Source organism: Panicum virgatum, chromosome 6K (assembly GCF_016808335.1).
Source record: "Panicum virgatum strain AP13 chromosome 6K, P.virgatum_v5, whole genome shotgun sequence".
Lineage (NCBI taxonomy): Eukaryota > Viridiplantae > Streptophyta > Magnoliopsida > Poales > Poaceae > Panicum > Panicum virgatum.
The window spans coordinates 6,757,928-6,782,115 of NC_053141.1; the positions used below are offsets into that span (position 1 = coordinate 6,757,928).

The window sequence follows — 24,188 nt, forward strand, 5'->3', positions numbered from 1 at the left end:
TTATCTGGAACGAACGTGTCCGAGACGAACCCTGCGTAACATATAAAAGTAAATCAACATATGTTTTGTTACAAATATAGTGAGTGTATTGAGAGATTGTTTTGTACCAGGTCGTAAGAAGGAGGAAGGTCTGACGCCCGCATCTGGATAGAATCCTACGATTGAAATTAGGATATTAGTGTATACTCCTATCACTCGTCATAACATGTAGAAAGTAAAATAAGAAACATAAACTAACCTGTGTAGGGTGGTGTGTGTGTGTGTGTGTCAGTGGTCCCATCCCTGAGTACGGTCCCCCAACTGGTGGTAGCCCTCCAAACATTCCCATCCCCTGCTGTGGAACGAACTGAGATCCTTGCTGGCCCCAATAGCCAGTATGGCCGAACGCAGAAGAGGGACCATATCCTATTTGTGATATTAGTAAATGTATAACATCAATTCATTTGATTGAAAAGAGGTATATACATTACCTCCAGTATTGAAGTACTGGTGTGGCAGATCTGGCTGAAAGGTTGTCTCGTGTGTGGAAGCTGGACACTGGAACGACGACGAGGCCTGGGACGATCCGTGACTCTCTTCATACTGCACACGGCTCCCCAAGTTGTGCAGTACTGAACGCAGATGGTCTCGAGTCCTCGACCATGCATCTGCCTGCTCAGTCTGGGTCATAGCGGATCCGTGACATACCCTCATCAGGTAACTCGTGCAGTCCGCCTCCATAATGTTGCAAAGACGAAACTGCGAATGATATAGTAAAGGGACATTTAGTGCCACATGAATTATCTTATGAATTATGTATAAGGAAACATGATGAATAAACTCACCGCGCCTGCTAGTGCCTCCGCGTGGTGATGGGCATAGTCATCCTGAGGACTCGCCTCGTGTGCCTGCGGGTTAGTGTCAACATAAACCATACGAGCCCGAGTTCGCGGTAAGTACCAAGTCAGGTATGCCCTAAAGGAGCTGTCTGTGTGTGGTCCTGTCGGATCGACCAAGTGCTCATCTGCATGCGCCCATTTGTCCACCCACGGCTCCATCATGGTGAGCCAAATGGCTGAGCACGGCATGCCACTTCTTGACAACCTGCAAATGTTGTTGACGAAGAATTGTTAGATTCGATACGAATGTATGATCCAAGTACGTTTAGAAATACATGTGGTCGTGGCGACTAACAAGCTCCAACGCGGTGGGCTCCGGAAACTCCTGGCGCTGCCTAAATTGTCTCATGACTCTCTAGGGGCAATGCTCCTCAACCGCGAAGTCATATACCAGGACGGCTGTAGTAAGCCACATGCCCGCATTTGCAGAGCAGTGCGAAGACAGGCCTCCTGGTGCACGGGTGGCCACAGCGTCTGGGCTGTACGGCTTCCAGACAACGTCCTCTGGCGTCAGCATGTCGAGCTCCTGAACAAACTCAGGACATGCGCGTCTAACCTGCGCATGCGCCCATGACCTCTGCACAACCAAAAGGTAACAGTAAGGTATGCTTAATGTATGGTGTACCAATGCATAAGAAAAGAAGAATTTTGACGAACGTACCTGACGCTAGTTCTAGAGAGTCCCCATCGTGGGTCTGTTGTCCTCGAGATCGCCGTACAGAGCCTCGTGATAAGGCGCGTGGCTGACGATGGGGCGACCAACCGCTAGCCTCTCGTAGGACCAAAGCTGAAGCAGTAGTGGCCACCCTGTCAGGATAGCTTCCCCACGTGTCTTAGTACAGCTGTCGCAGAGTCCACAGTACGTGGCGGCAAGTACCGCCGAACCCCAGCTGTAGGGCGGTAAGTCCTCGTCCGCATCCGCAATCTCCCGTGCATACGGGATGAGAATCCTGTCCACCGAGTTGCCATGTGTGTTGTTAAACATGATGTAACCGAACAACCAAAGCAGATAGGCCTCCAAGGATCTGGTCACACTGTTCTCGTCGGCATCCGGATCCAACTGGGTGGGCTGCATAAACAAATAAGATGGAGGGTTCCAGCTGACAAAGAATCATATAAATTATAAAAATTAAACATAAATATGAATAGAATACGTACTGCAAACTGTAGCAACCAGGTCTTGGAAGGGCCTGCTGCTCGCGGGTGCGGCATGATCGGCCCCGCTTCTTCCACGCGCTGTACCAGGGCAAAACGGTCCTCCAGATCATCCTTCCACGAAGAAGGCACCACACACGGACCTACAGCCCCCCTCCACGATAGGGAGACCGAGCAGGTAGGCCACGTCCTGCAGCGTCGGAGCCATCTCTCCGCACGGAAGGTGGAACGTGTGTGTCTCCGGCCTCCATCTGTCGACGAGCGCCGTCAGGAGGGATCGGTCGAGCTTAAAAAGCCCACCCTCCACAAGACGGCCTAGAGTCAGTAGACCTGTCTTGTGTAACCTAAAATATTTTACCGAAAAAAGAAAAGTTAATATGGAAATAGGAGTAAAGAAATGAAACGAACTATAATATTTCAGTACATACCTGTCAACCCAATCCGGGTGTATAGAGACAATCTCCGCTGGTGGACGAGGACGTAGCACTTGGAGTGCTCTGTGCTCAACTGCTGTGAAGAAAGACCGGTGGCTCGAGTCGATAACTGGATCTAGCAACGAATCCATACCTACATTAATAAATGGAAAAAAGGTTCGATACAAGATAAGACAAAGGTTTCGTACAAAAGCCGACGCATGATTACTACATAGGTACACAGAGAGTTAATACGTTCTGTTGAATACATCGAAGCTCTGTTCTCTTATTACTTAGGTACACATATCATCAATACAGGAATACATAGCTACAGAAGGATGGATAAACAATGTTGGATCATGACACCGAGTGCCTTCCACGAGCAATTTTCGCCAATGGTGGTCTGAACGTAGGAGGTGCTCCATCTGTGGGATTTCCGGAAGGACCCGCTTCAGCGTCATCGTGAAGTGCATTCTGAGGACACTTCTTGTAGTTGTGACCTAAAGCTCCGCATTGGCTGCAATGCTTTTGAGCCTTGCTTGCCTCCGACTCGTCCATGTCATTCCGAATACGACGTGTCTGGCGGTGGCCTTTACCTTTCTTAGCATCTGGGTTAGGAACATAAGTCTTAGGCTCATTGTCCACAATGAAAGATCCTACTATGCTAATCCCATATATCTCATGTCCCCAGGTGCTTGTAGCTGCCTCCTTGCTAAAGTACGGTGAAACAAATATTCCTGGCTGCAACCCCGACTCTGCACAGGCCGCAATGACGTGCGAGCATGGCAAATGCAATAACATAGGCTTCATGCAGGAGCAGGAGGTACTGCCATCGAGTCTAATCAAAGTCTCTTGGACCACCCTGTGTCGACGGATGCCATGACCTGTTCTATCCTTGCACAAAACCTCAAATCTATGCTCCATTGTACCTGTTGAGATGACGCGGTGCTGTTTGGCCTTTGCTATCTTTTCTTTCATGTATTCTGTTACTCTTTCTATAGAACTGAATCTGAGGGTTGTTGATGTTTATGCTAGCAGCCATATACCGCTCTCTGAAATACTTCATGCATCCATACATGATGAACTCAACAATTCCCACAAGAGAGAAGGCACGACAACACCGCATGACCAGGATTCCTAGCTGCAACTTGGGACAACATACGAGGCAGGTTATCATATGATGCCTCATATGTGCCAAACCTCATCTCGAACACCTTTTGTTTAGCCCACCATGCCTTCAAATAACTGATGGTGTATTGGTAAGTTTGCTCAATATGTCGAACAATCATTTTTGGCTTATAATTTAGGTTATCCATAATCAGCCCATACATTTGTTTTGCCACAAAGTCGGATGAAATGTTGCGATGCGATTGCTGAACTTCTGAAATCAAACATGTATGCTCTGTCACAATAGAACATTTCCAGTTCGACTTCCATTTTCCCTTCAATGCATGTACTCGCCATGGGCAGCCATCGTTGACACACTTTACCTCATATTCTTTACGACCTGACTTCACGACTCTAAATTCTCTATTCAAAGATACGGCCCATAGTTTCACAACATCTTTAATAGCTTCAATGTTAGGATAGGTAGCAACCTGCACTACCTCATTGTTTCTGTACTCCCACTCCTGATGTCGTACATCTTCTACAACAGGCACGCCAAAACCATGCTCCTTCCACTGTTTTGGCAGTAAGTACTGCTCGTCATCAGATGAGCAATCATATTCTTCCATCTCCATTGCGGCCTGGTCTTCTGCCTCCATCTCATCAACGATGCTATGTATCCGCTCTCCCTCGTCAGCGAGGCCCTGTGGTCTGATGTTATGGTTCACTAAGTCTTCTGATGTATGTTCGTCAACATAAACTGCCTCTCGTTGTGTACTCGGAGTTGCTTCATCTTCACCATGTTGGGTTTGATGTTGTGCTTTCGCTCGAGTCTGAACCAAAAGGATCAGAGGCCACCTACGCTCTAAAGCTGCTTCCATATACTTCCGCCAGTCATGTGTGCTGTTTATCATCATTAATTCTCATAATTCACCTTCGACCTCCTAGTTCACAGGAGCCTGGACGGTCATCACATGTGAGTCTGGATCAACACGGAAACCACGCTGTAGCCACTTATATATAGAACCAAAATTGTAGTCCATTTCGTCCATACAAAACATTGTAGTCACAAAAAAACACTTGAAACTGCATCTTGCTCGACATATCTGTACATCACGGAATACTTATCGAGTCATATTCTTTATTTCACTACATTGTCCACTAATCTGTACAAACTAAGTACGGATTTTAGCTACAACATATAAATATTCATAACTAAGTGATGACACTCAAATTCGTTGAAATCAAGATTCAATTTATGCACAGCTTCGTATAGAAAAATATACGAGGTATGCGATTCTAAAATACTTCTATTCTAATTCATAACTACTTTACAAATACGTCTCGAATAGTACTTAAATTATAATAATAAACATATGCAATTAGATTCAAAATCTAATTCGTCGAAACTAAGATTCAATTTATCGACCGCTCTGTATAGAAAAATATACGAGGTATGCGATCTAAAAATATTTCTACTCTAATTCATAACTACTTTAGAAATACTTCGCTAATAGTACTTAAATTATAATAATAAATATGTGCAATTAGATTCCAAATCTAATTCATCTCTAATAGTTTTTAAATTATATTTCGTAATTAAATGGTTCTAGTATAGTACTAATTAAATCATATTACTCTATAATAGCAATGGAACAATACATAAGCTAAATCGAACAAAACATAACTCAAATTTACTCATCGGAAGATGAAAAGGCCGCAATCCGGCAGGGCTTCGCCGCTTCACTTCTCCTCACCCTCTCTTTTTTTTCTGGATTTTTTCTGGATTTTTTGGGCTCAAATGAGGAGAAAATAGGACCTCACGGCTTATATAGAGGAGGGGGAGGCGATCGCCCGATGGGGGGGGGGGGGCGATCGGCCTCCCTGTCACTCGGGGGGGACCGGCCCCCCAAGCTCCTGTCGCCATTGTGGGGGGCGACCGGCCCCCAAAGCTCCTGTCGCCGTTGTGGGGGGCGACCGGCCCCTGTCGCCGGGGGGCGGTCCCCCCATAGCGCAACGTTTCTGTATAGGGACCTATCTGTAAAAAAAATTACATATAGATTCTGTCGCCTACTACACGGGCGACAGGTCCCCATTTTTGAAATTTTACAAAAACAACATATATTTTTGATTTTTTTATTTTTTAATATAGAAATGAAAAAAACGCACTAGTAGTCTCTGGGTGGATTTTAAGGCAGCAAAGTGGGCCGTTCAAAAGCCTTTTCGTGCCGAATGTGTTTCATTTGGGCCAAATACTCCCACTCAAAAAAAACATTGGCCCAAATACTACTTGGGTCCATCTCGGTAGCAGCCCAACTACCAGCCCATTCACGCCTTCCACACGTCCGATTCCAAAGCAAGCAACCATTTCGCCGCTCTCCGAATTCGAAAGGAGAGCCTCGCCGTCGCCGCCTCTCTTCGTCCTCCCTCCGCGGCGAGCCAAGCCAAGCCGCCATTGCTGCCGCGCTCCTCCGCCGCGTCATCCCCTCCCCTCCCCCTCCCTCTCGACCACCCTCCAGCGGCTTCCTCCCACCGTCTCCTCCCCGCCGGAGTCCGGAGTCCGCCGCCGATGGACCCCGCGGCGCCGGGGAGGTTCGACGCCCTCCAAAAGTCGTTCAAGAGCGCTTCCAGGTGCCTCCTCACCGCGTGCTCCCGCGAGGTAAACTGACGGTTTCGTCCGCGCGCTCCCCCATTCCGTTCCTCGGCTCCTGGAGCTCGGATCCTGGACGGGGATTCCATCCTTTCAATTTCCTGTGGCGCTTTGGTTGGTTGAATCGTGCTGTTGCGGCGTTTCAGGTTGTCAACAGGGCTTTCCCGTCGTTCACGGATGCTGAGAGGGAGCGTCTGTACCGAATGCTCACCCGCGTGAGTCTCCTCGTCTACTCCAGAATAGTATTCCCAATCCACTAGTTAGGGTTTACAAATAGCTTGCAAATCAGTTAATCCTGGCAATGCCTACCAATTTCTTTTTCTTTTTTTGATAATATGCATCAGTATTTCTAGTTTAGGAAAACATACAGCTGGAAATACGGATACAGACACGCACGGACAGGATACAGGAACAGCTACACCAACCAAATGTCGCGAGAGACCCAACCAAAACAAAAATTATAGATATGCTCCTGGATCTTCCGCAAACCTCCTCTGGCCGCCCTCCTCGCCACCAGCCACCGCCACCGGAGAGGAAGACGAGCACCCCCTTGAGCTGAAGAATACCCATCGCACGCTGGCTTTGAGAGGAGTCGAAGTTGAAGAAGTCGTCGGCGGTCGCCCATCGACCGGGGCCGCGCCCTGCCTCCTTCAGCTCCTGGATCTGAGCTCGCCAGTGACGACCACCGTCGCCGCCGAGGAAAGGTTGGCTCAGATACAGCCGGCCACCGCCCACCAACCCTAAAGCATGCTCCGTACTCTTGAAGAAGTAGGAGACCAGCAGCAACATCACCTGACCAAGGCGAAGAAGCTCCAGTCCCGACCTCCAGCTCAAAACTCCACGACTCCACCGCCGACGCCGGAGGGAAGCGCCACCGGAGCGAGGAAGAAGCCTGGAGACAACATTCCCCCAGCGACGCCGCCGCCTTCGCCGCGTCGACGCCACCCAGGAAAACAAGCCACAGAGGAAGCCCCTCCCGGCGAACCCTATCCAAGTCCCACCTAGAGAGGGTGGAGTCGCCAACAACAGATGCTGCAGCAACATCCCACGGCGTCGTCGCTGACTGCACCCTCAGCAAGCTCCAAATCCGGCGAGAAGCCGCCATGGACAGCATCACCCGGAGAACACAGATTATTTAACCTCTAGACAACTACACTATTCTACATACCTACCTCAAACCTACTGAACTACAACCGCCGGGCGTCGATCTGCTGTCTCTCCAACTCCTCCGGTGCCTAAAAGGCAAGCAGAGGAGAGGCCAGCCAGCGAGATCGACGCCGGCGACGGAGTCGCCTCGAAGTCGCCTGGAAGGAGACGCCTTTGTACTGTAGCGCGACCTTATCCCTTCGGCCCCAATACGATTAATGCCTACCAATTTCAATCGCGTGTAAAGTTCAGTTTTCGTTTCCAGCTAGTGTGTTTCCTGTACAGTTATTCATTTTTTTTGTGTGTGTGTTTTTCAGGTGATGAAGGCTATGCATGCCAACATAGAGGTACCCTTTTGCACCAGGCTGCTTTCAGTTCCCTGATATTATAAAGGAGGAAAGATTGAATGGAATTTTTAAAAATATGAGTTGAATGGAAAGATTGCACACTAACTTTCTAAGGAAATTTTGTATCTGCAATTGCATACAATGGCAGTTGGGGAGGATCTAGCTTTACCTTGAACAATAAATGTTTCTTTCAACTCGTATCAGCCCTCTCTTTCATCACTCCCTCAATTCCTGAAGGGTCCCCTTCCTGAATAATATCAGATTAACAGTCGAATTTTGTTTCAAATACATGTAATTCTACAATGAAGATTTCTTTACACAACTTTGCTGTGACGGAACCGCCAAATTAAAACTCTAATTAAGCGTAATGGCCGTCATTTGAACACATCAGGCACATTCGCTTAATGGCTTAATTTGACGATCCTTTCTCAACCCACGACCCGATCGAAACATCACCGGTAGTCACACGCGAAGGAGGGCGCAGATGGTACAAGCACAACATAATACTTAAAAATACAAACACCATATGAGTACAAAACATTAGATTTTATAACCCGAGTTCAAATATACATATAATTTACAAGAGTTGCATAATTTACAAACTTTACAACCGATGTACTGAAGTTCGAATAGACTAGATCTTACAACTACACTAGCCTGCAAAAGCCCTGATTAACCATGACCGGTCAGAACGGTACACCCAACCGGTTGGACCGGTCGGCACTACCCTGCCGACACCACCGGCCAGACCGGTCCCACGGACCGGTCAGACCGGTCTGCGCAAAACAGAAAGGCTGAACACTCTGCCCTCAAGTGTACAACCCGACAATCCCCTAACCTAAGGGTCTCGCTCCACCACCTCCCACCCCTCTGCATCCCGGCAGATGAACTTGACACAGCAGGGGCAGAAGTCAACGTCTGGGTGTCCTGAAAGAATTGTGGCAACAAACCCTGAGTATATTAATATTCAGCAAGACTTACCCATCTATTGGGTATACTTAGCCCACATATTCTAGACATGCAAGCTTTTTGGCTAGTGGTTGGTTTTGCGGAAAAGAACAATTACAAGTGAGTCCTTATTTTTCCATATTTTAGCTTCAATATAAAGTAAACAATTTACTAATCCTCTATGATTTGCAAATCTACAGCAATCATGGTGAACAAATCAATAATTAGATAATATCAGCCCGCATCTCATCTCTTTTAATTCATTTCCTTGCTACGATGTGACCAAGAGATTAAGACTCTCATGACCGCGAGACACGGCGAATCGATCCGATTTAACCTTGCAAGGTGGACCTAACCAACACGGCATGCAAAAGCCCCGTCGGACCCCACGCACCAACCTTTCTCCTTCCCGCCTCGAACTACAGGAACCAGCCCAACGACATATGGTCAGCCGAGCTCAACGTGAGACCACCAAAAATAAACATATGCATCCCCAACTCTTCGCGACTACTCGACCACCCCAGGAGTTGGGTGCGGGTTCCTGTACTTTCGATTCGAAGCAGTACTCGGCTTACCAGTTTCGACTATCTCCTACTCCCGGCATGCGGCTAGTACAGTTCAATCCCCGATCAGCACAGCCGACAACGGAACGGTCCTTAATCAACACAGATGGGGCTACACATTCCCACATCAGGTCTCCCAACCCATACCTTCCATCTTGAATATAATGATTCATATCCTGTAATACAAAGACATCCTATATCTCACGAGTGACAAAATTATCACTCGATTTCTATCGAGTCCTATTAAGCATAGCAGTGCTAACGACCTATTCATACTAGTATAAGGCCCAGGAAAACCTAGGAATCATGCAACTAAGGTTTCAAACAATTTCTAAACCTAATGCACAAATATTAGAGACATATATAGGTGACATAATTTAAAATAGTAGGATGTGCACCGGGGCTTGCCTTCGGGCTGCTGCTCGGTACTGTGGTGAACTGGGCCTTGGGCCGGATCCTCACGCCTCTCTGCCTGCTGGGCCTGCTCCAGCGGCTCCTGTGGCTCCGCAACCACCTCGTACACCACCCCCTCTGTCGCGGCTGCTACACGTATGCATATGATATGAGAAATGCGATTATGATTTGTAACTTTGAAACAAGCCTAAACCGTATACACACACCACTACCCGAGACAACCCGACGTCCAAAATTCTGCAAAACCTGGAATATCCGGATTTTATATCCGGAATATCCGGATTTTCCGGAGTATCCGGGTTAATACCCAGAGTTTCAGGGTTTCCTACCATTTTTGCCCCCAAAAACTGAAATCTTGGTTTTGGCAAAACCAACCCACAAAATTTGAAACCCTTTCAGGCTCTAATAGAATGGTTCATAGGGAGATGATTGACCCAAAAGAAATCGCTTTAAACACCCTAGATCGATCAATCCCTTTTTGCCCTAGCTCTTAGTACCTTGAGCAAGCTCTCCTTGCAAGAAAACTCAAAAACGAAGCCACCCCATGGTGGAATACCTGGACAAGATGATCCCCCACGCTGATTGGAGCTTCCTTGGTCTTGGGAAGGGATTTGAAAGGAAGGATTTGAAGTTTAGGGCTAAGGGGGAAAGTGAGAGCTCGTGAGGGAGAGAAAGAGGAAAAGTGAACGGTGTTTTAACGTGTGGGAACAGTCATAAGGCCAAAACACGTGATTAAGCACTTCAGATCCGGACTATCCGGAAAAATATCCGGAGTATCCGGGTAAATCCGGAATTTCCGGATTCAAACCCGGAGTATCCGGGTTCCTCTGGCTCTAGAATTTGAAATCGAGTTTTGAGTCGATTTGTGACTCGACTTGTAACCGAGAGAATCGGATCACTAGTTAGCTAGTTAAACCCAAGTTTAACACTCGGGTGTTACATTTGCTGCCTTTGCACCATTGGTTTTCGTATGTACACCTCCTTTTCATAGTTCATAGTGCTACTAACAACTAACAAGGACACTCCATTGATTAAAAACATAATCTGAGCTAATGGTTATGTTATGTTAACTGTTTATTATACAGTGCCTTGATGTTTTGAGCCTACTTGCTAATGTCTGCTTTCCTCTATAACCTTTCTGTCTCTCTGGCGCTGACTTGCTGTCAGTCACAATGTTTTCTGCTGCTGACTTGCACAGTTAACAATTTGTATCTTGTATATAAGCATGCGTTGTTGAATTACAATACAGATATCGCTTCTGTTATGTTTGCCAAGCCTGTTGCTGTTATTATATATTTGTCTTCCTTTCTTGCATGTGCCAGCATTGTATTGAATCCAGTATGTCTATCATATTTTGTTCTTTATACTGCAGGAGGAGTTTGACGAAGTCTGCGAAGAAAGACAGGTAATTTTGAAATCAATGTGTCCCAACCATGTTAACAGCATATTCAGCACAGTTTGTGGATTTTCAAAAGATTTTTTTCTAGTTTATTAAGAGTTTGTGGACATTTACCATTTCTGCATGCTTGTGCTTATAACAGCACTGCAAATGTAAATGGAGCTCTCACCTACCATTTACTGTGGGAATTCTTTTAAATTCAATGGGGTGGGTTGGTTGGGATTTGGTTTTGCACCACAAAGTATTATAGTTGTATCATTTACAAAGGGGTAAAACTGTACTATCTGTTGTTAAATCCTTAATTCAATTGCATCTTATCGTCTGCCTTCAGTGTTTGAATGACAAAGGTTACCACTCAGATGTTCCGCCTCAGTAACTCATTTTGTCGATCCAGCAGTCATAAACTAATGGTCCCACATCATATATTAGGTTAGCTGGAGACGGTGCCCCAGCATTCTTGTGTATTTTTTTGTTTCTTCCAATCATTTCATTTCTTTGACATATTCTTGCTCCATTTCTTTTAAGAAGACATTCTTCTTGCTCTTAATGGCATATTATGCTAGCACATAACCCCATTGGCACATTTCCAATTTAACAGAGAAGCAAATGCAGTAGATTCGTTCCTAAGAAAGGTGAAGTGCAAACACTGTGCAGTTGGTAGCTTCTCACAAATTGGACATGAGAGTGAATGGGTTTTAGCATTTTAGTCTCTGGGACAGCAATAGAGAAAATAGGGCAGACAATTTTAAGGTGATTATGACCATGTGCTGCTTGTTAATAGCCATTGATTCACAATGATATGCTTTCAGGAAAGCTAGGCCATTAAGAACACCTGGGATTAGAACAAAATCCATGTATTGTTTCTAGAAAATAGGTATTTAAATTCTAAGTCATAACCCTGGTAAATTAAGAGGCTAGTTTTAAGTAATACTCCTTGGTACCTTGGAGTGTGCACGGTAGGGGGTACTCTGTTTTATGATGTGCGACATCATCACTTTTATTCTTTTAGGTTGCTGCTGCCCTTGAAAAGATAGATGACTTTGATGAAGAGCAAAATCTGGATGCATTAGCTTTGGAGAAGTAAGCAACATATCCTTTGCCTTGGAGTCCTTTTTTGGGGGGGTTTGGACGTAGGTGAAGATATTCCTTTGGCAAATTTAACGTATCATTCCTTGATTTGTTCCCTGTTCAAAGTTACCCAATGTAGTTTATTGAGATGATAGTTCGTTCAATTGTAGGACCAGCATTGAAGAAATCGAAGAAAAGGTATCAAGGGCAAAGAAAGATGAAATTGAACATTTGACAGGTTTACTGAAAAAGGTATTTTGTTGGTTGACTATGGCTGTGATAAACTTAGTTTATTATCAAATCAAGGTTCCAGTATTGTTTTCTTGAAAAAGAAACTAAGAACATTTTTGGTTCATTTCACCACTGTTCAAGTGGCAGGATGGCTACTGTCAGACTATAGTAATTTCTGTTGCTAAAATATGTTACAAGATGCAGTCAGATTTAGTATCATTGTGCTAGCATTTTGATTTTAGGTAAAAATCTTGAATAGTTTGAGTGAGCTGTTTCCTGTTAACCACATAGGTTGAAGAAGGTAACAATGTCATGAGAGCTCAAATTGAACTTCTGAAGAAAGGAGAGGATTCAACCGCATCAAGAGATGCCCTCAATAAAGTTTGTTCTCCCTTTTTTTCCTCAATTGTATCATCAGTTTCGTTCTATTATGATTCTCACTTTTGGTTCGATTTCTTGCACGTTTTTTTACAGCTGACCCAACTGAATTCTGCATTGGGTGCGTGAACAATGATGGTTGAGCCTGTCTGATGATCACTCAATGGGATCTTCTGTATAGGGGTGTGGTAGATGTTACTCATATATGGGATGATAAGTGTTTCAGGAATCAACCAGGATGCTATCTGATGATTCAAGAATCGTTATGAATTCTATGTACCGTGTAACAAACACAGTTGTGTTTTGGATATGAACCTTAGAGATCCTGCAGTTGTTTCTCTTAAGTCACGCATCACTTTTGGATCGCTTCAGTTCCTAAAATCAGCATTCAGAGTTTTTGATCCTCCATGTGACTTGTGCTTTTTGGTAGCTTACTTGTAATGCCATCTCGTGCCAATCAAGGTAGAGTGCATGGGGTCCCCATATGTCAGTGTCAGTCTCACAGTTTCCACACGACCAGATGCCACGAGCACCACTCTTGCCTTAGCCACAGACAGCATGTGCTGATCTCCAACCAAATGGCCCCATCCCCTTCCTCCGGCTCCTCACCACCACCACCACCTCCCACCATCCTCACCATCCTCGCAGCCCCACACCATGGCTGCCACGCTCTCCTCCGTGGCTGCCCCTTCCCTCCCCAGCCGCAGCTCCACTGTCAGAGCTCAGCTGCAGACACCTTCCGTCATCTCGGCTTCAACTGTGAGTAGGAATGCATCAGTTCTTGCCGTTTGGTTTGTTTCCTCTGATCGTAGCCATTGTTGATGTTCTTATGGATTATGGTGCAGAAGAGCGGCTTCCATGGGGTGTCGCTGGTGGACACGAGGTGGGCGGCCGGCCACCGGAGAAGCGGCGGGCGGAGGAGGCTGCTGCAGGTGAACGCGAGGTCGACCGCCGCCAAGAACATCGAGGTGGAGGTCGACAAGCCGCTCGGACTGGCCCTGGGCCAGAAGCCCGGCGGTGGCGTCGTCATCACTGTCAGTCCTCTCCTCTCTTGCGTTTTCCTTGATTTCATTACACGAATAGCTCATGTTCTTGTCTCCCCGGGCATGATCCTCCATTGGAAATTTCAGTTTCTGCACTGAATTGATGTTTTCAAGAATACGGATAAGAGTCGGTATATATGATTCAGAGAGAAACTATGTGATCAAAATTTTTGTAAATGATTTTTAGCTGAAGATCTAGTGTAAACAACATTTTTTGTATGATTGACTGAAATTGCAAACTCCGTCTATACTGACTGGAAGACTCTCTCTCCTGAGTCGTCTCAGCATAGCCGGTCCCAAGCTCGGATAAAGGAGGAGGATTGCGTTAGGTTTTGGCAAACTAGCATAAAAATAGCCACTCTAATGGATTTGAAACCCACAAGAAACTCGTTGGGGCGTAACCCTCTTAGCGACGCGCTACATCGGAATCCGGGTGTGGTGATAAATGGGCAAGGTCCGGGTCGCCATCCCCCAAGGGCGCGCCGTATCATGACCTGGATACGATGATAAGTGAGCAAGGGTCGGGTCGTCACCTGAATGACGCGCTATATCTATGCCCGGGTGTAGTGAAAAATGAGCAAGGGTCTTCGCACTTCCCTCGACGGGTGCGAAGGGTAAGGAAGCTAGCCGAGCCAATTAGGATTCGTATAGGTAGCTGGAACGTAGGGTCCCTAAAGGGTAAGTTGCGAGAGCTAGTTGATGTAGCAATTAGGAGGCGTGTAAATATTCTATGCGTTCAGGAGACTAAATGGAAGGGCCAGAAGGCGAAGGAGGTTGAGGATACTGGCTTCAAGCTTTGGTACACGGGAGCAACTCCGGGTAGGAATGATGTAGGCATCTTGATTGATAGGAACCTTAAGGATAGAGTCGTAGAGGTTAGAAGGCAAGGCGACCGGATTATCCTAATCCGGTTGGTAGTTGGAGATTCGGTTTTGAATGTGATCAGTGCCTATGCCCCTCAGGTAGGCCTTAGTGAGAGCACCAAGATGCAGTTCTAGGAAGATCTAGATAGCATGGTTAGTACCGTGCCTACCAGCGAGAAGCTCTTCATAGGAGGAGATCTCAACGGCCATGTGGGTGCGACTAATGTAGGGTTCGAGCGAGTGCACGGGGATTTTGGGTATGGTAGCAGGAGTCAAGAGGGGGAGGATGTGTTGAACTTCGCGTTAGCCTACGACTTGTTGATAGCGAATACCGTGTTTAAGAAGAGAGAATCCCATTTTGTGACGTTTCGTAGTGGACAACACTCGTGCCAGATCGACTTTATCCTTGCTAGGAGGGAGGATAGACGTGATTGCTTAGATTGTAAGGTGATACCTTGGGAGTGTGTTGTCCCCCAACACAAACTTGTGGTGGCGGACTTTCGTCTTCGGGTACGTGTCCACCGGGACAAACATGCCAAGATTGCGAGAACAAAGTGGTGGAAGCTTAGAGGGGAAGCGGCACAAGCGTTTAAGGAAAGGATGCTAGGTGAGGGGCCTTGGGAAGAAGGAGAAGACGCAGATGACATGTGGCTAAAGTTGGCAACATGTGTTCGGAAGGTGGCCTCAGAGGTGTTTGGCGTGAGTAGGGGAGGCAAACAGGAGGGGAAAGACACCTGGTGGTGGAATGACGAGGTGCAAAGGGCTATTAAGGAGAAGGAGTGTTTCAAGCGTCTCCACCTTGACAAGAGTGCAGCCAACATCGAGGGCTATAAATTAGTGAAGAGGGTTGCAAAGCGAGCTGTGAATGTAGCAAAGGGTAAGGCGTATGATGACCTGTATCAGCGGCTAGGCACGAAAGAAGGGGAGAAGGACATTTATAGGATGGCTAGGATCCGCGAGCGGAAGACAAGGGACATCAACCAAATCAAATGCATTAAGGATGGGACAGATCGACTGCTAGTGAAGGATGAGGAGATCATGGATACATGGAGAGAGTATTTCGACAAGTTGTTTAATGGGGAGAGTGAGGGCCCTACCCTTGAGTTAGATGACTCTTTTGACGATACCAACAGACGTTTTGTGAGGAGAATTCAGGAGGTAGAGATCGGGGAGGCTTTGAAGAGGATGAAGGGAGGTAAATCGATGGGCCCTGGTATCCACATTGAGGTGTGGAGATGCCTAGGAGATAGAGAAATAGTATGGTTAACTAAGCTTTTTAATCTCATTTTTCGGTCAAACAAGATGCCGGAAGAATGGAGGAGAAGTATATTAGTACCTATCTTCAAAAACAAGGGTGATGTTCAAAGTTGTACTAACTACCGTGGGATTAAGCTGATGAGCCATACGATGAAGTTTTGGGAGAGGGTTATCGAGCATCGCCTAAGAAGAGTGACAAGTGTGACCCAAAACCAATTTGGGTTCATGCTTGGAAGGTCAACCATGGAGGCGATTTTCTTAATACGACAATTGATGGAGAGATATAGGGAACAGAAGAAGGACTTGCACATGGTCTTCATTGACCTTGAGAAGACATATGACAAAGTACCGAGAAATATCATGTGGTGGGCCATGGAGAAGCACAAAGTCCCAACTAAGTACATTACCCTCATTAAGGATATGTACAAGGATGCGACGACGTTTGTCCAGACATGTGATGGCAACACCACTGACTTTCCTATTAACATAGGCCTACACCAGGGGTCAGCATTGAGCCCTTATTTATTTGCTTTAGTGATGGATGAGGTCACAAGGGATATACAAGGTGAGATCTCTTGGTGTATGCTATTTGCTGATGATGTGGTGCTAGTTGACGAGAGTAGGGCAGGGGTTAATAGGAAGTTAGAGCTGTGTAGACGCACGTCAGAGTCGAAAGGGTTCAGACTTAGTAGGACCAAGACCGAGTACATGATGTGTGATTTCAGCGCGACTAGGCATGAGGGGGGAGACGTTAGTCTAGATGGACAAGTGGTGGTCCAGAATGATACTTTTCGGTATTTAGGATCGGTGCTACAAAAGGATGACGATATTGATGAATATGTTAGGCATAGAATTTCAGCTGGCTGGTTGAAATGGCGGCAAGCTTCTGGCATTCTTTGTGACAAGAGGGTGCCACAAAAGCTAAAAGGCAAATTCTATAGGACAACAATTCGTCCGGCGATGCTATACGGTGCTGAATATTGGCCTACAAAAAGGCGACATGTCCAGCAACTGAGTGTAGCAGAGATGCGGATGTTGCGGTGGTTTTGCGGACACACAAGGAGGGATAGAGTCCGGAACGAAGTTATTCGGGATAAGGTCGGAGTGGCACCAATTGAGGAGAAACTTACCCAGCATCGGCTGAGATGGTTTGGACATATGCAACGAAGGTCTCCTGAGGCGCCGGTGCGTAATGGGGTTCTTGAGCGGGTCGACAATGTAAAGAGGGGTAGAGGTAGACCTAAACTGACGTGGGACGAGTCGGTTAAGAGAGACCTTAAGGATTGAAATATCTCTAAAGATATAGCTTTGGATAGGAGCGTTTGGAGACTAGCTATTAATGTGCCTGAACCTTAAACTTATTTCTTTCGGGTTTCATCTCTAGCCTACCCCAACTTGTTTGGGAAAAAAATGCTATGTTGTTGTTGTATTGACTGAAATTGCAAATTCAGATTGGTGTTGCAGCTACTGACTAGTGACTATTGGTTTTGGCCTTGGGTTAGTCTGTGGAGTCAGGAGGGAATGCAGCAAGAGCCGGTCTGAAAGTTGGTGACCAGGTGCTGTACACAAGCAGCTTCTTCGGAGATGAGCTGTGGCCTGCAGACAAGCTGGGGTTCACCAAGACAGCCATCCAAGCAAAGCCAGACTCCGTCTACTTTGTAGTGAGCAGGTAGGCATATGACCGTATGGTTGTGATGCGACTTCTGATATTACTAAAGCTGAGTGAAATGATTGTCCTGGAGTTTACTTTGGACTCTTCTTGTGTGTGTGTATGTTCCCCAAAATCTCATTTTGAGTGATCTTAGGGGAGGTGCCGATGTTGATGTGAAGCGTCTACCGAAGAGGCCGGCACCGCCCCGGTTTGGACGGAAGTTGACTGAGTCACAAAAGGCAGGATCAAGATAGCCTTAGCTACTTTTTTTCCCTCCTTCAGCTTGAAGCCTCAGCATGCATGTTATAAACTGCAAATACCTCTTTTTCTTCCAGGAGAGAGCAACGCACATCTGCCTTGATTGTGGATACATATACTTCCTACCCAAGCCTTTTGAAGAACAGGTAACAAATGCATAGCTCTCCCTAAATCAATAACATAATTAGTGTTTACTTTTCTTTTACTTTGTCTAATTAACTGTATTTTAGTTTCCTTCTGATGAATTTTAACCATGTTCTGTATGTTCGCAGCCTGACGACTACGGTTGCCCACAATGCAATGCGCCAAAGAAGCGATTTGCCAGGTACGATGTGGCCACAGGGAAGCCCATCGGTGGTGCGCTGCCACCTATTGCGGTGATCGTAAGTTTGGTAATCGGCATCGCTGGCGTAGGGGCTCTTCTTGTGTATGGCCTGCAATAGGCTGTTCATTCTTCAGAACTTAAATTTTTGCTGTGCACATGAAGCTCAGCTGAATGCTGATGTACTCCATCTCACGAAACACTGATATATCAAAGGGAAAGGAAATATACTATGATTGGGGTTATTAGCTAGTCTAATCTTCACTCACTGTTCTTTGGACAGTTAATCAATTTAATTACCAAAAGACAGCCCACTTTTCAGAAATCTTTCCATTGTCACGCTGCTCTCGTCAGCATAGGGATTTTTTGCAAAAGGTTTCTGCTACTCAAGCCTAATCCAAACTTCAAAGATCAATACATCGTCATACACAGATTCTAGAACCTACAGCAGAATCATATTTTTTATGACCTGTAGAAAATGATGTGCTATAATTCACTGAACTTTGTGGACAATCTGAACAAGCCGCAAATTTCCCTCGTGATCGACAACTTCAGGTTCATCACTACCTTACATTACAATAAAGGTGATTGTACTGAGGCTCATAACTACTCCCACTATGGTTTGACAGTTTTTGTGGTTGAAGTGATCCATGGTCCGGCTTATGATATCAGCCATCGCTTTCAGTTACTCAGTCGACTTTTACGTCTTAATGGAGTCGATAAAAAGAATACTTTTCTCATTAAGCCCTAGTTTATTTTGTGATTGTGACTTAAGCATGAGAATGACCTGACCTGCAAATCCTTGTCTTGTGTGTCATCTTTCTCTGAGATCAGCTCATCTACCAGATCAAAGTTGGCTCCTGCCCTAACTACAATCCAGACATCACACATCAGCTTTACATATACAAAAATCTGGTGGTTAAAATTAGTTGGAACAGGATGAGCACGCATCCATATATACCAGGAACTGATCCGGCCTGCATTGCCATTGGCAACAAGTAATCTGCTGTTGCATAGAACAGCAAAAAAACATCTTCAGAGTTCAGATCATCAGTTGAGCAGTGGAGGTATTGATCATGAGCCACTGGGGAAGCCCGGGCAAGCCGCCGGCGTGGGCGGCAAGCCGGGGGCCATCACCGGTGGTGCCGCTCCTCATCGTGGTGGCCCTGGGCTGGGTCATCTGCCAGGAGACCCTGATGGAGTGGTACGAGCAGGTGACCGAGGTGCAGGAGACGGTGACGGACAACGCCGTGGTCCTGGTCCTCGGCGCCGGGCTGCTGCTGCTCGCCCTGGCCGTCGCCGGCAGCCAGAGCGAGGTGGTGTTGGTGCCCGTGGCGCTGCTGGTGGTCATGTTCCTGATCCAGAACATCATGCTCACCGCGCTCCTGTTGCTGGTGGCGGCCTACTTCGCCGGCATATACTACTACCGTCCGGACAGAGGGTACGGCGGCGGCGGCTTCGGCGGTGAGTGGGGCGGTGGTGCCGGCGGCAGCGGCGGCACCGGGCTGGGGTTCTACATGCTGCTGCTGCTGTGCCTGGTGCTGTGCGCCATGTTCTCCGACGACGGCGGCAGCTGGTGGATCCCAGCTGTGCTGCTGGTCGCGTGCGTGCTTTGCCTGAACAGCTTCTCCGGCGGGAAAGTTTGGGGATATGAATACTTCTGAACATGTCATGCTTTTCAGGACAGTGTCTTGTTTCTTGGCATTCAGCATGTGTAGAAGGAACATATCCCCAAGAGTATATAATCATCACAGTGCTACTAGCCTAATATATCGTTAGATTAAGCTCGTTATTTTGCTTTCTAATCAGTAGTTTTGCTCTTTTAATTTAACTTCGGCAGACTTACCTACTGTTATTTTGCCTGCTTAGATTTGTCTCAGAAACAGACTTACTATGCAACTCAGTATCACACAGGCACAGATATCATAAATAGAAGATTAAAGTCTTCACAGATAGATAGATGGATGGATGGGAAACTTAGGTAAACAATACATAAACAGGTACATATTTCACATCCCCAGTGGATCAAATGATCAAGCTTTCATCATCATCAGATGGCATAGGAGCTCATCTGACAGCAGCTGTTTGGTTCAGCAGTTGGCAGCCTCCTCCTGGAGCTGCTTCACCTTGGTGATGTAGTCACTCATTGCCTCTTCCTTGGATTTTCCTGCAAACATCGCAATTTTTTAGCAATTACTATACGCTAACTTATGCTACTACTAGAATATATGTGCCCTTGTAAAACACTAGTATTGTGGTAGACAGCAAAATTTAAGTTGCCCAAAATACAAGGATCAGATAAGTATATGAACCTTCAACAGCCTTCCATGCATCCCACTTGGCCCTGTCCCTCTGGTGTAATATGCCAGGACGAGCTTCAGAAATTTATTAACAAACAAACATGTAAGCACAGTTGTGATGAATAAGTATTACCGTAAACACAGAAGATATACAAAGAACACAATGACAATAACAGACTATGAGCTGCGAGAAAAATGTCACCATTCTGTGAGGTATTAATAGCAGCGGATTAAATTCAGATATAGAACTAACTAGAACTTCAGGCGGAGCATAATTGTGACTTAGTTATAAGTGAAACATGACCATGAGTCTGTATAAATAAGATGAGTAAAGTCCATTTTTGGCCATCCAACTCTTGCCTCGGTTTGGTTTTAGCCATCGAACTCCAAAACCGGGTATCTTTGACCACTGAACTATTAAAACCGTTCACATTTGGCCATCCGGCTGTTTTGGTGGCCGGTTTCGCTGACGTGGACGCCGCGTGGCAGTGGGGCCCACTTGTCAGCATTACAACCCCTCTCTCTTCTCTCTATCTCCCTCTTTCTCTCTCCTATCTCATCTCCTTCCTCCTCTCTCTCCTTCCTGCTCGCCGGCGGAGGCCATGGCGCGGCGTCCTCGGAGCTCTGCCGGTCTCTCTCTCTCCCTCCTCCTCGTGCCCGGCGACCCAATTCCGACCTCAGCCGGCGGCGCCTCCCTCTCCCCCCTCTCCCTCTGTTGCAGCGCGCGGCGGGCGAGCTCGGATGGAGCTAGCGAGCGCCGTTGCTGGTCCAGTCGGCGGCGGCGCGGCGGCCATGGCGCGTGAGGGGCGCAGCCACTCGGGCCTCGCCGACGTGCTGCAGCAAGGGGATGGCACCACCTGCGGACGGAGTCGCTACAGGAAGCTCGCCGACGTCGTCGCGGAGAAGGCGGCAGCTCCCGAGATCGGTTCGTGCCGAGGCGGCCGAGAAGAGGGAGGCGATGGTCGCCTAGGCATGCGAGGCGGCCGGGCGAGCTCGAGCTCCGCCTCGGGCCTGCACCGCCGGCTTGGCGAGCTCGAGCGCCGCCGCGGGCCAGCGCCGCCAAGCAAGCGAGCTGCAGCCCCACCACGGGCCAGCGCCACCGGAGGCCCGCCGAGGCTCTCCGCCGTTCCTCGCGAGGCCGGCCGCCGCTCCCGCATCGGCCTTCACGCCCGCGCCGCGCAGGCCACCAGCCGTGGGAGCAAGGGAGGGGGCCGGAGAGGAGGGAGGGGGTGGAGGGCCGCACACGCCGGAGAGGAGGGAGGGCCCTGCACGCGGCGGAGAGAGAAATAGGAGAGAGAGGGGGAAGAAAGAGAGAAATATGAGAGAGATAAAAAAATGACAGGTAGGTCCCACCAACATGTGGCAGCCACGTCAGCAAAACCACATCCAAAACCACCGGGATGGCTAAATATGAACGGTTTTGAGAGTTCGATGGCCAAGGATACCCGGTTTTGGAGTTCGATGGCTAAAACCAAACCGAGGCAAGAGTTGGATGGCCAAAAATGGACTTTACTCAAATAAGATCTAGACTATCACTGGGTACACTTCTTTTGCACAGAAAGCCAAAAAAATGCATATAAACGAATTGAAGCATATAATTCTACAAACAATACATTTCTTTAATTGCATTACTCAGTTACTCAGACAAACACTATGAACACGAGTTTACCATTCATCAGCAGCTCAGTGCAGAAAAATTTCACCTCTGAATAGATATGCAGAATAGGGCATTTCTATTCTTGCTGGTGCAGGATAGGGCTTACAAAAATGTGCTTCAATATTAGTTGATTGCGTTAGCATCTATTACATCCCCACCATTTTTTATGAGGGCATTGCATCCCCACCATTTGGCAATCCCATTCAACACTATTGGATTCAAGAATACAAATAAGGAACTGCGGGCTTAGGTGATCCACTAGCTTGCATAACTTTTTGTTTCTGTCCTACTTAACACATCCCAATACTGTCGTTGAAATTTAAATTCTAAACCTAGGGAGAATAAAAGAGATTATATTAAATAATTCATATTATTGTTTATTGTTCTGTTTGCTTGCTATAGGAGTTTTCCCTTATTTTTATACTCTTAGGTACAGTCTCAAAATTGCATTATCATCAATATTTGGATCTTTAAATTGTCAAACTTCTATGGAATTAGGATGACACAAAGTTACGCACTATCCATGCTGGGAATAGTATTGAACCATGGCATTATAATAAATTGGGTTTGTGCAAACTAAGAATTTCATCCACGCTACAAACTTACAATGAGAACTGGAAAAAGAAAAACAAAAATAGCTGTCTGATATATACTTACGGGTATTCACGTTTCCAACAGTGGCCTGCTTGTAAAGTCCGTAGAGGATCAGCTTGTTCTCATTGCTCGTGCTATCGGGCAAGGTCTTCGCCTTTTCAGCATACTCCTCAAATTCCTCCTGCAACAGGGGTAAAGCTCTCGGGTCATGTTTATGAACGCTTCGCTTACAATATCAGGCTCAATTATTTGACAAGTTAATCTTTCGTGTCAATCTCTTTAAGAACTCTTTGGCCCACGTGTTTCCTCACTATTTTTCGACGGAATTATAGAAAACGCAGAGATCCCACTTATGTAAACTAACAGGGAATTTCACATCTTACATCCGAAGGCATCACGAAAACTCAACAATAGCTGCTGCTCAGGAGTCAGGAACCACGACGGCCTAAATCTGTTGGATCCCCTCTTAGCATGAACACATCAAAGGGCAAAGCATCTACAGTTCCAAGTGCTTCAGAATCCACTGTCTGAACCCACCAGATCTTGGCTACGCATACAAATCTGGGCAGAAATTAAGACCATGCAGCACCGGATTCCCAAGTCTAGATCGGTTCACTGGATAATCTAACGGAGCTCCTACCAACACTGGGTTACAGGGCAAGAATATAAACGGAGCTGGGAATTCAGAACCGGATGATAAGAAGAACACATCATGGAGATGATTAAATGGATAACAAGACAGTAACAGATAATGGAGTGAGCCGTGTACCTGCAGACCCATGGCTTCGAGGTTTTAAGATTTGTTTTCCTTTGGCCTTGGTCTCTTCTCGGTTTTAACGATGACTGCCGACCAGATCGGATCTGCTTTTTATAGCGCAATGCTGGAATTACTACGTAGTGACAGACCCCCTGTTTCAAATTTTAATTACGAAGGCCCCCTGAAATTGGGCAAAGTTTTGCAGAGAGGCCCTCATAATAATTTCGACAATTTTAACAAAAAAAAAGTAAGGTCAAGAAAAGAACGCAAATTGTTGAAGAATATATGCTCATCATGGATGAGCCATTTATTAACAAAGAAATTGTTGCCTTTTTCTATTACTCGAAACAGTTCTTACTTTTCCTTATTCAGAGAACTTCTCATTGTTCTTAATGCGGCACTGGAATTTATTGAATTATAAAGGTTCACTGAAGGGAGTGATAAAAACAGGAGGAAGCGCATTGGTAACTGAATGTGAATCAGTTAGCAGCTCCTTTCAAAAAAAAAAAAAAAGTTAGCAGCTACTGCTTGGCCATGGAGGCATTGAAGGCATCAACTAACCCCCAAGTGACACTATTAACTATTTTTTGAGGGGGACCTGACACTATTAACGGGTAGCAGTCAAGACATTGCACATGGTAGGCCACGCAGCACAGACATTCATCACAAACAAGTAGCTTGCAAACATGCAACTGTTTTCCCAGCCAGATACACAGGTACTGAGAGCCTACAGGCTAAAGCAGCAGACACAACAGTACAGTACAGTACAACTTGTACTCAACAGTTTTC

The 24,188-nt window shown here is 46.5% G+C and overlaps 4 protein-coding genes across 6 annotated transcripts; 3 read left to right on the forward strand and 1 right to left on the reverse strand.

The window, feature by feature from the left end:
- The first annotated feature begins 5,904 nt into the window (after positions 1-5,904).
- LOC120711489 lies at positions 5,905-13,105 on the forward strand. Of its 2 annotated transcripts, XM_039997042.1 has the most exons (8): positions 5,905-6,212; positions 6,350-6,418; positions 7,667-7,696; positions 10,994-11,026; positions 12,030-12,100; positions 12,259-12,340; positions 12,611-12,700; positions 12,794-13,105. In XM_039997042.1, exons 1-8 carry the CDS (start codon positions 6,123-6,125, stop codon positions 12,824-12,826), a joined length of 498 nt encoding a protein of 165 aa, XP_039852976.1. In that variant the 5' UTR covers positions 5,905-6,122; the 3' UTR covers positions 12,827-13,105. The 2 variants fall into 2 exon arrangements, with proteins under 2 accessions (XP_039852976.1, XP_039852977.1); XM_039997043.1 differs by lacking the exon at positions 7,667-7,696.
- A 137-nt stretch (positions 13,106-13,242) lies between these two features.
- Positions 13,243-18,349, forward strand: LOC120711487 (protein MET1, chloroplastic-like). Its single transcript, XM_039997040.1, has 6 exons — positions 13,243-13,456; positions 13,543-13,731; positions 17,363-17,529; positions 17,666-17,750; positions 17,847-17,915; positions 18,042-18,349. The coding sequence occupies exons 1-6, from the start codon at positions 13,355-13,357 to the stop codon at positions 18,210-18,212; spliced, it is 783 nt and encodes a 260-aa protein (XP_039852974.1). The 5' UTR covers positions 13,243-13,354; the 3' UTR covers positions 18,213-18,349.
- Positions 18,350-18,476: 127 nt separating this feature from the next.
- Positions 18,477-19,883, forward strand: LOC120711488. Its single transcript, XM_039997041.1, has one exon. The coding sequence runs from the start codon at positions 19,168-19,170 to the stop codon at positions 19,753-19,755; it is 588 nt and encodes a 195-aa protein (XP_039852975.1). The 5' UTR covers positions 18,477-19,167; the 3' UTR covers positions 19,756-19,883.
- Positions 19,884-19,985: 102 nt separating this feature from the next.
- Positions 19,986-23,568, reverse strand: LOC120711490 (acyl-CoA-binding domain-containing protein 1). 2 transcript variants are annotated; one of them, XM_039997044.1, is made up of 4 exons: positions 23,412-23,568; positions 22,706-22,823; positions 20,404-20,466; positions 19,986-20,258 (listed from the first exon to the last, which is right to left on the reverse strand). In XM_039997044.1, exons 1-4 carry the CDS (start codon positions 23,421-23,423, stop codon positions 20,182-20,184), a joined length of 270 nt encoding a protein of 89 aa, XP_039852978.1. In that variant the 5' UTR covers positions 23,424-23,568; the 3' UTR covers positions 19,986-20,181. The 2 variants fall into 2 exon arrangements, with proteins under 2 accessions (XP_039852978.1, XP_039852979.1); XM_039997045.1 differs by lacking the exon at positions 23,412-23,568 and adding an exon at positions 23,026-23,387 and having other exon boundaries at positions 19,992-20,258.
- Between the last annotated feature and the right edge of the window lie 620 nt (positions 23,569-24,188).